We start from the raw sequence: 19,352 nt of genomic DNA, 5'->3' as shown, positions 1-19,352 counted from the left end.
CTTGTTACTTTGTTTACATATTTTCACATGGCCATATCTTCGTTCCTATGTGCAGTAGATGCATGAGACCAACGGCGTTGTGTTTCTCTGTGTGTGCTCTTTTATATTATGCATGTTATTGTATATCGTTCCATTTAAAAAAATATGACTTTGCTCCAGATGCCCCATTTTTCGATATTTTTCGACGCACCCCATACCTCCGATTTACGAGCCCCATTTTATATTATTGTTTCCCGCAAACCTCACATCGCTACTGTTTCTGGTTTCTTCACTATTTCAGGTGGTACTTTTAGGTGCCTCACGCGGTATATATATATATATATATATATAAAAAGCGACAGTTTGTGTTACGTACCTGCACGAGTGGAACATATGGCAAACAATTGAAATAAGGAGTCATAGATGGCAGCATGCGGAAGAAATATTAGGATCGCAGATTAAACAACAATGTGCATGGGAATTGAATGAAAGTGTTTAGGAATGCTGAAACTAATTGTGTTTACATAAACTTATGAACTTAGATTAATGATGGAGAAGGATAAAGGTGAAAGAAAGAAATGATATGTATAGCATATGTGATTATATGCAGAGGTTAATGAAGTCAGAAAGCGATTATGATTTTAAATCTCTATCGTCTTAGTAGGAATGAGTTTTTCTACTTGACATTTTGTTTGTTTTTCCCGGTGCGGCGCCAACTCAATGGCGGCCCCCAAGCCTTTCCTTTACGGTGCATATATTGCAGTCCCGGATCGAGGTCGAGTGCGGGCCAGGTGGCGCCCCTTGATTAACCCCTTTTCTCTGCTTGTATTAGGCTGTGGTGCAGCAAAACATTGATTTAAATTATTATATCCTTGACAAATGCCAGAAAGGAGGAGAAAGAGAGCAGTCCAATGAGGAAAGTTGAATAGATGAATGAAATTGTATATAGAAGTCTGTAAATAAGAAATATATTCACTAGAAGAATAAGTATATACAGGGTGATTGGTAATTTGACCTATTCCTGGAAAGGGGTAATACTAGAGCACATTTGCAACAAATTTGACTCTATGCACCGGCAGTCGGAAATCAATGGGTTTCGAGTTATTGCAGTTTGTAGATTTTCGTGACATATTCCAACTTGCGACCAAAAAACTACTAATTGTGAAAAAGCTACTACACCCTGGGCACTTAATCAACATGTTGCTAACAGCTGACGAATGAGTGACTACTGGGAAAAAATTCATGCCCAAAATTCCCATACCCACAGAATAAAACAGTCATTGGAGCACACGTCATGTAGAAATTTGGAAATTATCGTTTAAATCGAAGAGGATTACTCAAAAAAATGGTAACACACTTAGCGTAAAAATTACGGAAAAAACTTCCTCGTTTCATAAGCTCTCCAAAAGGATACAAATGTCAACTGGCACATGGGTTGGGGGAAAAATCTGAATAATAAGCGGAGAAGGCGCATTGTAGACCTCTTTGTAAAGTGAAAATAAGTTGATGGTTGTGAGAAATATAGGAACAAAAATGAGTGAAATAATGTTATTTACCATTCTCATGATTCCAGGTTGTCAGAATTAACTTTTACGAAAACTACAAATCCTGTTCAAATTGCCTCCCCAGTTACGTATGCAAGCACACAGCCTACAGTGTATTTCAGACACAGTCACTCGCGTTGACACTCAAGTCTCTTATGTATTGGGCAGCTGTCACAATTCTCTCTCTCAACTCTTCTTGGGAATCCACTGGTGGACTGTAGACTAACTCTTTCATGTGACCCCAAATGTAAAAGTTGCATTTCATCAAATCCAGACTCCTCGCCAGCCAGGGGGTCAGGCTGCCTTGACCAATCGATCACATGGGATAATTGTCATCCAGCCACTGTTGCACACCCCGGAAATAGTGAGCTGGGCAGCCATCATGTTGGTAAATCATACCCCTTTTTGTGGCGAGCGGCACATCCTCCAGCAGCGTCGTCAATTCTTCCCTTAGTTTTCGTAGGTAATGCTGTTTAGGTTTTGTGGCAGATAGAATGGGCCGATCACGTGATTGTCGATGATTCCCATTTAGTGAGAATTTTCTCTGGTGAGCCTTTTCTTTAGATTTTCTGGGGTTATGACCAAAAATGCGCATTATGAAAATTCGTAATACCATCGCGGTCAAATTTGGATTCGTCCATCCACAGAATTCTTGTCAGATGATGGCAGTCTACAACGTGCCTTCTCCGCTTTTTATTCAGATTTCTCCCCCAACCCGTGTGCCAGTTGACAACATTTGTATTGTTTTGGAGAGCTTATGAAACGAGGAAGTTTTTTTCCGTAATTTTTACGCTAAGTGTGTTACCATTTTTTGAGTAATCCTCTTCGATTTAAATGATAATTTCCAAATTTCTTCATGACGTGTGCTCCAATGACTGTTTTATTCTGTGGGTATGAGAATTTTGGGCATGAATTTTTTTTCCAGTAGTCACTCATTCGTCAGCCGTTAGCAATATGTTGATTAAGTGCCCAGGGTGTAGTAGCTTTTTCACAATTAGTAGTTTTTTGGTCGCAAGTCGGAATATGTCACGAAAATCTACAAACTGCAATAACTCGAAACCCATTGATTTCCGACCGCCGGTGCATAGGGTCAAATTTGTTGCAAATGTGCTCTAGTATTACCCCTTTCCAGGAATAGGTCGAGTTACCAATCACCCTGTATATATATTGTGTGTGTGTGTGTGTACTTCACACACATATGTATATCTGAGTAAAATGTGGGGCATGGGAAATTCCATTTCAGAATGGAATATCCAGTTTTTAATTCAAAATTTGCATTAACATTTTATATACCATTTTTTTTTTTAAAAAAAAAGAATTGATGGCTGTCTTAAATACAGATTTCAAGACCAGATAGCGATTCCAAAACATATAAAGCTCTGGACCTTGTTCTGAGCTCATTTTGAATTTAATGGAATAGAAAAATCAGGATTTTGTAATGTGAAAATTGTGAACAAAGATACATCTATTCATTTTAATGCATGTTGCGATTTAAAGGGGGTGAGGAGGATTCGCCCTTCTCTAACCTGTGCAATTCCAAATCACGTATAATCATTTCCCACCCACTGAATATGAAAATCATATTATAAAATATATCATACTTATAGAATTCCACTTCAGTTCAGTTAATTTTAGAGCTATATATAAAATATCATTAAACTAGTTTCTTGCAAATATGTACCCTGGACAGTGCCTTTTAGAAGCAATGTATTCGGTATTTTCTCAAACTTCTAAAGGGTGTTTCAAAAGTACTTTCTGTCAAAAGAAAACTGTGCCCTGTCTTTGACGTATATTGGGCCACTTTGTCCTTAACACTTATCAAACCTTTGTTGACAGCTATAGTGTTGTGTTGTCTTTTTAAAAAAAATACTTAGTCGAGATGATACCCGGTCAACTCACAAGAGATCTAATTTTGAAGTATTTGTAAAACATTTAACATAGTAATTATTTGTAATGTAATAAGCTGTACCTTATGATGCTCTTCAAACACTGAAAGTACTACCATTGCGCATGCAAATCCGGAATCCTTCAGATCTCATAGCAAGCAAAGTTGAAAATCACATGTTCAAAATATTATGTTTCAATCTTTGGTGGACATATGAAGAGCCGGTTTGAAAAGTTTAGATTATTTTTCGGATATTGTCACATTAAATTCAGATACAGACATGTGTTTTGTTGTGACATGTTAATTTCTCGTTTATATGAAAATGTGAACTTTAATGTAAGAGAGAGAGCATGTGTCAGTCGAATGTATGCGTATCTACAAAGAAAATCCAAAACACATTCCCACCTCACTCAAAGACTTTGCAAATCCAATCCAAATTGTACCAATGTCTACAGTTGAATCTGAAAACGAGTTCAGTGCCAAGAACCTTACCCTAACAGATTAGAGAAATCATTTAGAAGTTTTAAATCTGCTTTTCATTTCAAATGACCCCCAGTGCATAGCTTTGATGCAGAAAAATTTGTAACAAATTTGATCCAGACTAAGCATTACAGTGTCCTTGACAAGCCAACTGGCAAATCATCGAACCTGCAGTGAGTCATTTAGTTCGTGCATTCAACTGACTAATGTAATTTTCTTACAATTTGACTTTAGAATTTAACCATAAATGGTGTTATGTTTGTGTTGTACTCGATATGAGGTGCATTCAAGTTCTAAGGTCTCCTATTTTATTTTGAAAAATATACTCACCTCAGAAAGCTGAAACTGCCATCATTTGTCAGCATAATCACTGTCTAGACGTACACATTTTCCACAATGCTGACGTCACAATAGCATGGCCTCTGCAAACGCTTTTTTTAAAAGTCTGTTTTGTACCGTATACTGAATAATTGCTGATGCAAGAGGGGAACAGCTGGAAAATTTGCTACCACGGAGACTGTCCTTGAGGGTTGAAGAGAGCCAAAAATTGCTATGTGCGAGGTCAAGTGAGTATGGACGATGCATGTGATTCACTTCAAATTTGTTTTCCATGAAGAGCATCTGAACAATGGTCGCCCGATGAAGAGGTGCATTGTCCAGATGAAAGAACACAGCTGCAGCCATTTTCGGCGGTTTCTTTCGCAATGCTGGAAGCAACTTGGTTCTCAAATCAGTTCCACAGTTTGTACCCATCATTGTGGTAGCCTTAGGATAGCAATGCATGAGTATAACGCCTTCACTGTCCCAAAACATCCCTTTTCTCAGTAATGAAGTAACTGGTGGCTAGTTCGTGGGCGAGGCTCCTTTGGTTTGTTTTCATACGACGTTCGACATCCCTTGAACTATGGGACCCACGAACGCACATTGGTCACATCCATGACACCACCACAGCATGTCTCAGTCAATTTAAGATGAATATTGATGGGTGTTTCTCCACGCAGGTGAAGAAAATGGATAATAACACACTGTTCTTTCGATGTAAATGATGTCATTCCCAGTATCAAAAGCATGTCAGTCGTTAGATAGCGCCACTAACTTCCTATGGGTCATATCGTGCTGTCATCTGGCCTCATCAACCTTCAAGAATGGATGCTTCTTCTCAAACAACTCTCACGTTTATAACTGCTTCTATTAATGAAGAAAACAATAGGAGACCTTAGAACTTGAATTTGATTCTTAGCCATTTATGTGCAATTCTAAGCATACACAATGCATAGGTAAAATGAGTCCTCTCCCTTCTGATAAAATCACAAATCGCACCCTGCTTTAATGTCTAGGAAACCTCGCTGCTTCATTTCAACTGGGAATGAATGTGTCACCACTCAAACTTCCACAACGTACATATGTCATTAAAACAAAAATATCCTAATAACGTTTTTTCGGCTTTACATTTTGGTCGACGCTGCAAACAGTCGAAATACAGAATTTTATCCCGACTAGATGAAATTGTGCATCATAGGTTCACAATTGTCACTAATGGATTAACTTTGCAATTACGATAAACAAAATATACGACTTATTTGAAATATGAGCAAGACATACGCTTGGTATATCTGAATAAGGCACAATTTATTTTAAGTAAATTCCTCAAATATGATATGAAAATTTTGAAAGAGATTGTCTCGTTTTAATTTTGCAGAGATTTATTTCAGTCTCGTCTCGAAATTTGAGACGTCTTTTGTCTCCGTACCATCTCTATCTTCAAAAGAAAGAAAAAAAAGTTTTCCGAACGTGCCCTGACAAAGTTAATAATAAAAGAAAATAATCGGTGAGTCACAGGAGTACATTGTACCCCACACCAAATTGGTCTGTCGTGTCGCATCTCGGAAACAAGATGAGGCAGGAATTGTGAAAGTATTTCGTTTCGGAAAATTCCAATTGAAAAATACAAAAGGAAAGAAACTCAGTCATATACTCTTCTGATGCAGATTTATATCTTTGAATCGACGTGACCATTTCTTTACAAACGTGTACTCCCCTTACACGAAGGGGCATTCGTCTACAGCATGATTTTATGAAAGTAAACTTTAACTGATTCCATGGTTTCAGATACATTTTAAACAATTTTCATCTTAGAAAGATTTCCTACACAGGTCAATGAACTAACTAGTAGCACAATGTAGTAGATTAAGTTTACAATGACTTGAATTTTTGTGGTAAGGAATTATAATGCATGTAAACAATATACACTTTTTGTATTGAGCGAATACAAAATACTAGGTTCTTTTAACAGTAGCACCTCACGTCTGTCAAATTATCTGAGGGGGGTACAAGGGGTATAACTCGAATCTACAATTTAGGGGGTACAGTACCCCCCTTCAAAAATTTGAGGGGGTACGATGTACTCCTGTACTCCTCCGTTCCTGCGCCACTGTGAGAGACCTGGGGTTGATCCCCTGCGGGGGAGAACCGGGATCTTTTCCACCTGTTCAAACTGCTCCGGCGCTCACCCAGTGTCATATCAAGCGGATACCTGGATTAAATTTTGGGGGGTAAAGGTAACCAGGAGCTTGGTGCTGATCACGGTCACCCCCTAGATGCCTTCATGGCTTGCTGCTAAGCATAGGGGAGCACTTTACTTTTACTTCCTCAAGAATATGATCTAACATATCAAACTGTCACAAAACGTATACCATGTAACTTACAATTTAAAATAATAGTTTAAAAGCACAATGGAAGTATTAAGTTTGGTATATTTGACAGAAAAATGTTCTAAAACAAAAACGCGAATTTTGGAAAATGTACTAACAAGTCAAAAAAAGATAATACCAATTTTTGGTGCCATAATATATCTGTATCTGTCATTGAAATTGCTTGATTTAAAAATTTTGGGTGCGTCAGCACTTATGGTCATTATGCACCCTTCAGTATATACAGGGAAAATTCCATTACCTAAAACCCTTACATTAAAATTAAAAAGGGTGTATGGAAAATAACTTTCAAGATATCAAACTCTCACGAAGAGGCATAGGCCATGTGACTTACAATTTGAAACAGTAGTTTAAAAACACCATGAAGGTATAATTTCAGGTATTTGCCAGAAAATGCACTAAAATGAAAATGTGAATTTTGGGAATAATAACGCCGAATAGTAAAAATTAAAAAAATACACCAATTTGGAAAAAAATAACAACAAATCAAGGTCCTTACCGATTAGGCATAAATAAAACAAGAATATCAGTAGTAATTTATTGCATTAGTAACAGTGAGTCCTAACCTAATTTTCGGCATAATCACCACCGTTGTTCTGTCATTTGTAGTAGCATGGCAGTAAATTTTGTATGCCCATGGCATGTGTGTCTGACAGCAAAGACTGGAACTATCTCTACCACAGTGTAGCTGTGAAATACTTGTCCTGCCAGAAGCCTCTTCAGTTGAACAAAGAGATGAAAGTCGGTACATGAGCCTCTTCAGTTGAACAAAGAGATGAAAGTCGGTACATGCAAGGCCAGGGTTGTACACCTCTCACCTGAAGTGATGCAAAGGGTCCGCGTGTACTCAGCTGGATGGGGTTGTGCACATTCGATTGGCCTTGTGTGAATTGTCTGCACCATCGTCTGACCATACTATCACTCATGACGTCCGGTCTGCACACCTCACATGATTTCTGGTGGCTCTGTGCCAAATTCTGACTGTGCAAAAATCTGATTACTACACTTAGGCTACATCGCAGTCGATGGGAGACTGTATGAGAGCTGCAATCTTTAACCTAGAACTGTCCTAAAACGGCTGCATTGCAACTGTACCAGATTACAGCTACGTGCCACTTCTTCCTGTTCGCATGTGTGTGTCACTCTTTGGCCACTAGTGCTGCGTACAGGCACCATTGGAGCTTTTTTTAGGACCCCCCTTGTATATGAACTTTCAGAAGCTGTTATCAACAGAGTGTTCCTGTTTTAATGTTTGGTTAGCTAAATCAGGTACCTATACAATGCAATTCTATAAATTCCATGCATTAAATTTCTAATACCTACATACCTTTTTCGTCAGCAATAATGGTATAACTACATGTTGTCAGTTTCACAGTACTTCACTTGGATATACTGTACTGAACCCATTAATAATGTTAGGAAATATGACACTTTATTTTGTACAATTCAGTTGTTTCACTTACATGCAAGAGTTAAGTTGTTTGCTTCACAGAGATCTGAGAAGTAGCTTTATGCATAAAAAAATAAGTCCGCACTCATGGTTCTTGCAAGCAGAGGGTTCCAAACCTCAGTGGAAATATCAACATATAATACCGAGAATGTATAAGGAGACTGATAAATTACAATATGTATTTCTTAATCAATCACTCTTCACTCTAATCTCATTTAGTGGTAACTTTAAAAATAATGAAGTATTTTATTTTAAACTTACTGTGTATGATAAAATTCCGTAATCCTTCCCTAACTTGTGAATTGTAATAATTTTCCAAATTCACTATTTTGCAGTTTGAATTCAAATCATAGAGAATAGAGAAAGTAAGTGAATTTCATAGAAGATAATATTGGTACTTAATAAACTCATACAGATCCAGGTATGGATTTGTTATTTCCATTTGCAAAAAATCGATTTAGTTGAGTTTGTAATTATCAGGGAATTTCGTTTCTGCTTGTTTGTAGCCACCGTGACTTTGTTACTGGCCTTTGTAGAGCAATCTGACAGACAGAAGATTATTGCAAGATAAGATTTCTTGAAGATGATTAGGTAGATTTGAGTTTGAAATTCTTACGCAATTAACAATTTTTCGCAGGTTAGAATATATACCATAATATTTGTGTGACTTGTAGATGTATTTCGAGTCTGAGTATGTGAAATGGCAACTGTAAATTAAGAACCTCAAATTAAATGTTTTAAATATACCGTTTAATTAAATTAGAATTTTTGGATACATTGCAATCACACACACACACACACTTCATATTGTTACTATATTTGTGTGTGCATATCAGTGGCGCAACCACAGTGGGACAGGGGGGCATTGCCCCCCCCCCTCAACCTTGAATGGAAATCAATTCTAAGAAAGGCAAGGGGGCAAACATTGATGGCCAAGGGCACCTGCAGAGGGCACAGAGTTGCAATTGTACCCCTCGATTTCAAATTTTATGCAAATAAAAATACATTTCATAAAATTTTCTTGCTCGCAGCTTTTTTTAGTCTCTTCAAGTTCAGAGCCATAGCTAGGGAGCGGCGGGAGTCGACCCTGGCCGCCCAACAAGCTAAATGATAAAAGTTGTAAAGGAGAGAATACCATGGCACCTCGTGAAATTATTTGCACTCTATTAAATCAATCATTGTTTTCAATTTGCAAAAAAATGGATTAAAAATTTCCTTGTTCGCTTCACTCGCAATATGATTGTTTTCTGTAATGCATTGTAAATTACCAGAGAGAGAAATAAGACATACATGAGGAAAAGGAGCATGCACATTTGAGAGATAATTTATATAATTTTTGCTGTTGGTTTGTTATGAGGTGGATGAATTGATTATGTAATGAATATAAGTAATAGACGTATGCTGTATATATATATTAAAGAAACTTTGAATACGTCCACAATTTAGTGTTGGCATGTATTTTCTTATTCTACATCACTCCATTTTGAATATGTGTAAAACATATGCTGTACATGAAAGTTATAGATGTTATATGTTCAAAAAGAGTAATATTTGGAATGCATTTATCATGCATGTTCTGCCATTCAAAAATACAGTTTGTGTACTTGTTTTCCATTATTAATGAATGTGAAATTGAACGTTTTTTTTTTTTAATGTTGAAAATTGTTTGTTGCAACACAAATGCTTTTAAGACCGACTTCTACCTCCTTTTTGTGTAATTTACGAGGATGATAACGTCTTTGACACTACCACCACCACTACTACTACTACTACTACTACTACTACTAATAATAATAATAATGGTCATAATAATGTCATTATTATTATTATTGGTACGTTTGTCCTGGTACTTGCCCCCCCCCCCAGCCAAAAGTTTGTGGCTGCCCCTCTGGTGCATGTGTATGGGTGTTGAGAGGCAGTAATATGCAAGGTTGAAATAGAGAAAACATCTCCATGTGGCCTTGAATTTTTTTGAAAATTTGCCTTGAAAACCGGAAATTATACTTGAATTTTATTGTGGTCCTAGAGTAGCCACCCTGTACTAATCTCCTTCCTTGCGGCTGCGATTGGAACGCGCCAACACTAAATATGTGCAACAATGTGTATACTTGGTGCCAAACGACTGACACGCGCATCCAAGTAGGTGCCACGGCTGAAACATGCAACCAAAAGTGCTGTGGGGCGTCGACTGGAACTCACTACCACTGGTTTAAACAAAATTTCCACTATGTGGATGGTAAATCAATCAGACAGATTCAAGATCTGTTCAAAGACACAAATTTGTATCGGTGCTTTGACTTTTTAAGTTTTCTGATTGTTACATATGATCACTGATTTGATTTATCGAATATATACCTTAATTTATTCCATTTATATTTATTCTTTATCTTCTTATAATAGATTCTATTGTTTTTCATCTTTCCAATTTGCTTTGTTCTGATTTGTATAGTTATTCACATATATTGTGTTAATTTTTAATTTTGCACACCTGGTTCTGCCATCTCTATTCCACTTTGGCAAACTATTTACATTATTTGGTCCTATTGGGTACGTAACATCTTTCATTACAACCTCTTCTCAGCAATTTTGAGAAAAAGTTTGTTGTATTTGTCTTATTGATATAATCACTCTTTTGACTGTTTATCTTCTCTTGTCTGATGATTTCAGTGAAAATATATCATCTGGAAGCACAACATTGGAGTGTGAAAGAGAAGCCAATTTTAGCACTTCACAAAAAAAATGTATTAAAGATAGCAAATCTCTACCAGCATTCCCATATTCCAGTGCTCACTTCAAATCAGAAGATACAAGCTGTGAGAAAACTTCGGTGCTTGAACATGCCATACGTGAAGTTGATGACATTTGTGAGAATGATTTGTATAATTTTGGTCCTGTGATATCACCAGATACAAAACCTGATTCAATGAGAAATATAAATATGCCAGAGCAGTCAGTTGTCTCCAAATCAGAAGTCAAGGAAGAGGGAAATGCATTCAATTGGGAAGAAAATAAATTTAATGTAGGAGAAGAAAGCAAAATTTCATTTGCGAAAAGAGAATATGTGAAGATGGAGGAAGATGTGAAATATAATGACAAAGAAATCCCAAATATTGAAACAGAAGAAAGAAACATAATAAATCTGACAGATGTGGATTTGAACTACCCAGTAAAGAATGAAGATACTAATTCCAGGTAATCGAAAATATCTACATTATAATTTTCTTTACTACCATCAATAAGATTTTTCCAATGTTAGTAAAAGAGCATGTTGCAAAATTCTTTCACAGATTTAAGTCAAAATGGCACATAAAACATAGAAGAGATCAACTTGCGATTGTTTTAATGGAAATTGGTAACTGCAATTTTGTACTATCTCTTCACTTCAACATGGACTCTTTTGGTTGCCCACGAGGTATCTAGTTAACATTGAATTTCTCTTAATGGTTTTTCATGGCCTGTCTTACGCTTCACTTCAGTTCTTCACTGTTAGACTGCTGTCACCATGGGATGCCACAGCTTCTCTGGTGACATTTCTCCTGACGTCTGTTGGGTCTGCCAATGGGATGTCATGAAAGAGTGCACAGACTAAAATTTACAGCTTATTGCAAAGTATGCTTGAATGCAGTCCCACAACCACAGTGGAGTCAGGAGGGCATTGCATGTTTAATCTTAGGTGGAAATAAATTACAAGGGAACAGGCAAGCAGGGGGTGGGGCAAACATACAAGTAAGAAGTAGGACTAACAATATCAAATACAGCCTAACAGTATAGGATATTCTGGATGAAAATAATGTTAGGTAAAACTGATGCCAAATATCGACTGTCGTCTTCAAATCGTATGACTGTCGCATTTCATAGGACTATGTTCTTCGTGAATTGCACCAGTCATTGAACGACTCGTACAGCAACAAGCTTTGAATTCTATGTAAGCATTTTATCTTTCTCTTCATCATTTTTAATTACATATGATATCTACTATTTCATAATCTACAATTTCTTCGAGGGGCATACTATAATGATTTACACATTATTTTTTCCAGGTCCCATGATCCACCATTCGAGAAGTGAGGACTGGCATTTGAAGCTAGTCTAGTCTACCGATTGCAGGCAGCAGGGCCCAAAAAGGATTCCTGGTGTTCACACAGCAGCACGTTCTGTACATCATTGTCAGCGGACTATTGGACAACATGGAAAGCGACTATAATGGTCAGCTTTGGACAAGTTGGCTTCTATGGACAGAGGGTGTGACCACAGCAGAGATTTACAGACGATTTGTGGCAGTGTGTGGTGAACATGCACCTTCACAGAAACCATTTACAATTGGGTGGATGGCTGGAAAACAGGATGCACGTCAACAGAAAAAGGGACAAGGGTCTCTGCTCACATTCACACGCTGCTACCGTTGCACCGATGTCAGGGATTTGGGAACCCATCTGCTGCACACTTTCCCCATATTAAGGTGATCATGCACGATTCGCTGCAGGGTGTTTATCTGGACAGCCCCGTGGTCACCTCCATTTCAGAAAACGTGATGTACCTGTTCTCAAGAATGACTTGCTCAACCTGTGTAATGTTTGTTGGTGTTGTCAGTCACTTTCCTTCCAGAACTTGTCCCTTTTAATGTTGATGGGCATCCTGTTTTCCAGCCTTCCACCCAATTGTAAACGGTTTTCCTTGAAGGTGCATGTTCACCACACACTCCCACTGATCATCTGTAAATCTCTGCTGTGGTCACACCCTCTCTCCATAGAAACCAACTTGTCCTACGCTGGCCATTATAGTCCCTTTCCATGTTGTCCAATATCCTCTGACAATGATGTACGGAACGTGCTGCTGTGTGAACACCGGGAATCCTTTTTGGACACTGCTGCCTGCAATTGGTAGACTAGACTTGTAGCTTCATATGCCAGTCCTCACTTCTCGAATGGTGGACCATGGGACCTGAAAAAAATAAAGTGTAAATCATTATACTACGCCCCTCATACATGTGTGGTTGAAAAGCCACGGACACTTTTTGCTTGTAATGGTGTAATTTACTTTCAATGGAATCGTTACAAAAATGCCATGGTTGATTAGGGCTTTATGCAGGCATAGGTTGTATTATGGGTGGGATGAGGAGGATGAATTGAGGTGTGGGCCTCAATCTGTGGATTTTTTCCTTTCCAGAGGCCTCCCTGAAGGCCTATCCAACTTCACTCTCATCCCTGACACACCAGTGTCTGTGCCTTCTGTCTTCTCCACACAATTGACAAACCTAACAACACTGGGAGACCCATTGTGTCCAACTACATTTCACCTACTGAACTAATATCTGCCTTCGTAGACTCCCACTTCTCTAATCTCTTCCCCAAGCCATGGCCTTCTTTTCTCCATGAAACCAACCACTACCTTGGCATCATCCATAACCTACCACCCAATACAATCCTTGCCACCATTGACATAACTCTTTCTCTACACAAACATTCCCCATGCCCATGTCCTCCATTCCACTTAATCATTTCTTAACAGCTGACACAAACCACACAGTCCCAGCACCCACTTCCTGATTCAACTAGCCAACCTTGTATTTGCCTGCAACAGCTTCCACTTTAGATACCAGCAGTACCTGTAAATACATTGCAAAGCCATGGGCTCCAAATGCCCCCCTCCTGTTCCAACCTCTTAATGGGCAGGTTGGAACATGAGTTCCTAGACTCCCAATCAAAGAAGCTACTTCTCTGGCTAAGATTCATTGATGACATCCTCCTCCTCTGGACACGTGGCGAACCCTCTCGCAACCTTCCTAAATCAACTCAACAACTTGACCACCCTCAAATTCACCTGATTCCACTCCATAGATGACCTTCCTAGATGTGTTTGCCCACATCATGGGTAATCACCTAGAAACCTGCATACGCATCAAACCTACCAACCACCTCCAATATCTCCACTACTCCATCTCTCAGCCCTTCCACACGAAAAGAAAAAGCAATCCCATTCTCCCTAGTCCTCAGAGGCCAAGGCATCCCTCTCATCCTGATAAAACCTCATCTATTTCTTCTGTAAAAATGTGACTAGGCAGCAAAATATTGACTTCTGATTTCTGTTTTTGGTAAGTGTTTACTATCTCCTAATACATATATATCTGGTCATGGAAACATACAACAAAGACTGTGGTTTGACATGGTGACCACACTCCACGCCATATCTAACTGGTTGGAGGATCTCCCACCATGGGTGAGTGAGTGAGTTGGATCAGGTGGGAGTGAGGCCAGTGGAAACGTACATACAGAATGTCCCAAAATAGTGTTTACACTCTTTGAAATATAATAATGGGAACACTAATAACACCAAGTATGAACTTTTTTGCTAGTCACATATCTTAAAGTTACAGATATTCATTTGCAGCAGTAAGTTGTCTGCAATGCTGTAGAACAGATCAACAAACAGCAAATATGGTTTCTGCAGGAAGGGAAGCACAGGAAGAGTCAATTGTATGTTTCATGTCATCCAATGACCATGACTTTGTGGGGTACACGTTATTATTCAGTTTCCCAGAGGTAGAAATCTAACAGTGTTAAATTGGAAAATCTGTGATACTTCTTACATTGCTCAAAAGAAAATTTTCTCACCTATGCCACTTCGGGTATACAAATACCTACCGCCTGGTGGGCTGTGATGGAACTAATATCAACAGAGTACCTACACATGTTTACACACATGCACAGTGGTATGGGGGCATTTTGAAAAGTTTTGCTTCCTACGCATTAACATCAATAATATGCAAGCTACTTACCTGAACTGTATGTCTTCTTAAAGTTTGGAATGTCCTCTACAAGGATGTCACTACTTTTCTACGTAGTCACCATCATTGTCCACACACAAATGCCAACATCAGACAAGTTGTTGCATCCTGTCGGCGAAGAAATCAGGCATCTTCTCCCCGCAAAAGCAATGCACATCTGCATGCACCTCAGCATCACAGGTGTAACAGTGTTCCTTCAGGTGCTCTTTCAGCCTCGGAAAAAGGAAATAGTCACGAGGTGTGAGATCTGGGCTGTACGGCTGGTGGGGTAAAATCTCATGGAGTTTGAGATGCTGCAATGCATCCTGTGTTTGGAGTGTGTGTGGGTGTGCATTGTCATAATGAAGAATTGCATCCTTGCCAGGCATAACTTGCAGTAATCGTGCACGGAGTTTTTCCAAGGTCTTCACGTACCATTCGCAGTTTACAGTGGTTCCATGCTCGAGAAATTCTCTGTGGACTATGCCTTCAGTTGGTGAGTGGCATGAATCAGTTCATCCATCGAAGTTTTGCAGGGGAAGCACGAGAACTTCTGACAAATATTTCTTTTCTCCTGAAATTTATACTTACTAATAAAAATATATATCAATATCTTGATCTTCAAAAGAAACTATGCATGATTTACTTAGTAACAAGATGTTCTTTTGTACAACCCTGACAAAATCCGAACAATAAGTAGAGGACAGTTCTGGCAACAGTACATTACTCACAGTCAGAATGGTTACTAGAATCCTGTGCATGCCTTCAAAAGGAAGTGCTGCTTTCAAAGAAAAAGATTGAAGATGAAAACATTGGTAATTGTTTACCTACACTGAGCATGGTGGTAGAAGGAACAGGACTACAATGAAGTGTAGGACTTCACACAACTTCATCCACTTCGAAAAGTACTTTCCACAGCTCACACTGCACAACTGAATGAGAGATTCATTCAATGCAGACCCTCCATCAATGTTTTCCAAAGCAGAAGAGGAGCAGCTTACTTAACTTTCCTCAGACAACATAGTGAAGTATATGTTTCTTTCTATCTGCGACAATGTCTTAATTTTGGATCCATCCGTAAAGAATAAGTATCCATAGTTAAACAATAATAAGGCCTTACACATTATGATTCCTTCTTCGACTTCATATCTTCGTGAAACTGGACTTTCGACCATGATGGTGATCAAGTCCAAATAAAAATCAAGAGTAAATATCCAGACTGAGATGATCCTTGTCATTTCCAAATATATACCCAGATTAGTTATAATGTGTGCCACCAAGCAAGCTCATACAACTCACTGACTCAGCTAAACATTGCAATATGCCTGATATCCTGGTTTTCTTACTCTGTATTTATCTCTCAGCTTATGAACTTTAAAGAAAATTGCATCATGTGTATTTATCATTATGTTTTCATTACTTGTATGCGTACAAACAGTAAATTAACACATGAACAGATTTTGTGTTGTTTTTTTATGGTCATATATCTATTATTGCTGATGGTAGGGACATGGTGAATGCAGATTTTGGCATCTGAGGGGAGCTGCAACAGCAAAAACTTTGAAAATCTTTGGTGAATATTATTAAAATGAATGTTCGGAATTATCTAATATTCTCTGAGGCATATATCGTTATTCAATATTCTTCACAGTACTTCATATTATAACATATAACATATAAAGTAGCATATGCTGGTTTTAACGAATGGGTAAACTACTACAAATTTTCACCTGCACAGGTAAATATAATATGGAGGTATGTGCTATGAAATAAAACACCATAAATTTAAGTGTTAAATTTCATGAAACTTGTATCAGACTGATTTCATTTTAAATCCACCCAGGTAATGATTGGTCCTCTTCCATGTGTCAATGGTAGCGTCATCGCCTTGTAATTAAGGTGTCCCAGGTTTGATACCCGGTAGAGGCACATAGTGGTTCGGATCTCACTTTAAACTGTAGGTCTAGTTCCAATTAGCCTTTCTGTGCATAAAGTGGACTTAAAACAAGAACCCCAGGCAATGACACCCACCACTCAGATTTTAATGAAACTTGGTGTATTCGTTAATACTACCAAGGTATAAACCCATGAACAATTTTTCTTCTGTAGCCCTCATAATTCCTGAGAAACAGGAGGCTAAATTTCCTGGTTTTGCATGGATCAGTCAATGCTGAGGCCATGGTGGGAGCCTGCAGTGCTTAACAGAAATAGTTGTATCTCAAAGTCAAATTGGCATACCACTCTAAAACTTTTTCTAAAGTTAATAAATATATGTATATTCCATTTAAAAAGTTGTCACAGAGATTCCTCCACTGACAATCAAGAAAAAACTATTGTATTGTTTATAATGTTGGTTTTTTTGTATGTCAACATCTCAGATTACTAAATTTGCATTATCATTATAAGGCAAAGCAGTTATCATGCCATTTTTTTAAAAATTGAAGTTTAAGGTAAAGTATATTCTGAAAGGCTATGAAATGAAATTAGTGGAATTTGCTCTGCTTATTAATCAATATTCTTTGAAACTAGGTTTATGCATATGGTCATTCTGTGCCAAATCTTATCCAAAAAGAAAAGAAAAAAAACTTTTCAACCTGACCATTTCAGATTTTCATGAAATTTGGTAGGATGGTAGAAGACATGAAGTAACTTTTGTAGAAACTAAATGAATATAACATCTTATGAGAATAACTGTGAATTGAAAGTCTTAATTATTCTTGAACCAAACAATAATATTTTATGTATTGTAAGGTTGATTGATTTGCTTTATTTTACTTCACCTTTTGTGCCAAATGATGGAGACAGCAAACACTTACCACACGAAAATAAATTGTTTGATATTTTGTGGGGTTACCGCATTTTCAGTTGAGAAGAAAGATGTGCACAGATTCACATCATGTATATATATATGCATATATATGTGCATCAGGCTCTGATCACTAGTGCCACGTATGGATGCCATGTGAATTCACTTTCTGGATCTCCTTCACATGGAAACTTTCAGAAGTTCTTACCAATAGTGTGTTTCAGTTTTAATATCAGATTAGCTAAATCAGATGCAGGTACAATGCAGTCAATTCTTCTTACACAAACTTAATTTTTTATATCGTTTTCGCCAGCAATAATGGTAACTATGTGTTGTCAATACTTGTATATACTGTGAATGTTTGTATGGAAGGACAAGTCCCACTGATAATGTAAGGAAATAGGACACTTTGTTTTGTACAATTCCATTGTTCACTTTCATAATAATTAGCCCCGAGAAGCATGTTTATGTGTTTCTAGCACCCAGCAGAATGCTATGTGTTGCCATTTGAGCATCAAACAAGCTGCAAATTCACCTTGCCAAAATCTCACTCATGTGTGCAAGGTTTAGCTTGTTTGCTCGTCATCGAAAACAGAAGTCATAATAATAATCTTTCTTTATTTGTCGACCCCTTTTTCCATAGGTATGGATATCATCAGATACATGTAAATATAGATAAGATATAGTATAAGAGATATTACAGTATAAAAACATCAAAGATGTTTACATAACGCACATATGTGATACACAAATTTACATAAATTGAACATTTACAGTATTAAAAACAATGATAAACAGGTATGCCCATAATAAAAATATATAGTGTATGCATGATTTTTTTTCTTAAGTTGGATTCGTTATTCCTGAAATTTATGTGATAGTATTTATAAACACTAAGCTCTATGAGATTACTAGCTTTTTTTTAATACATAATTGACAGTTGTGCCCAATCTATTTTATTGATTGATTGATTGATTTAATTTATTTTACTTCGCGTTTTGTACCTCTTGGCTAATTTGCGAAGATGGGGATGAGTGACGAAATGATGAAATTGATGAATGGACATTCACAAACAACCAAACCCGACCGGGATTCGAACCCGGGACCCTTGGCGTCGCAGCGCGATGTGCTAACCACTCGGCCACAGGGTCGGGCCCCAATCTATTTTAAAATTCATTTATGTCATACAATGCTCTTTCTGCGAGATATTGCTTGATTAACTGCATTTTTTTCTTAAAAGGAGTGGTATTTTTTAGCCAGGAAGGAAGTTTAGTTGTAAAATTTTACACCTGCAGAATGTGGTGTAAAACTCTGTCTGTCAGAGTTAGTCTGTTTGTCTGGACATTAAAGTTTTTTCTTTGTCTTGTGTTATGTCCATGGATGTGTTGACTTGTAACTTGTGTCTCATCATTTAGTATGAAAATAATAGATTTATAAACATACAGTGAATATAAAGTCAAAATTTTGTTTTCACAAAAGGCAATTCTGCATGTGGATCTGGATGGTATTTTGCATATAAGTCTAGCAGGTCTTTTCTGTAGTGTAAATACTCTTTTTGTATGTACGTGAGCTGCTCCTCCCCAAGCTGTAATACAGTACTCTAAGTGAGGATAGATAAGACCATAATATGGATTCATGATGATTTCCTTGATATGATACTGCGAAAGAATTTTTCAACAGGTATAGGTTTTTGTTGAGTTTATCAGAGATATAGTCAGTATGACATGCCCAATT

General features: G+C 37.7%; 1 protein-coding gene across 5 annotated transcripts in view; it reads left to right on the top strand.

Annotated features, from left to right (window-relative positions):
• Positions 1 to 19,352, top strand: part of LOC146004102 (uncharacterized) — a 49,563-nt gene that overhangs the window by 17,872 nt on the left and 12,339 nt on the right. For 3 of the 5 annotated variants that reach the window (XM_083142747.1, XM_083142746.1, XM_083142748.1), the window contains exon 3: positions 10,717 to 11,241. The exons of 1 other annotated variant lie outside the window; for it this stretch is intronic. In XM_083142747.1, coding sequence (XP_082998873.1) covers positions 10,717 to 11,241 — 525 coding nt within the window. Of the gene's footprint in view, positions 1 to 10,716; positions 11,242 to 12,089; positions 12,156 to 19,352 lie in introns of those variants that run through there. One more of the 5 variants, XM_083142750.1, reaches the window with a different exon arrangement.

This window comes from Lepisma saccharinum, chromosome 21 (genome assembly GCF_977018435.1).
Source record: "Lepisma saccharinum chromosome 21, izLepSacc3.1, whole genome shotgun sequence".
Classification (NCBI taxonomy): Eukaryota; Metazoa; Arthropoda; class Insecta; order Zygentoma; family Lepismatidae; genus Lepisma; species Lepisma saccharinum.
The sequence above is the reverse complement of the archived record's forward strand: the minus strand, read 5'-3'. Positions and strand labels throughout refer to the sequence as shown.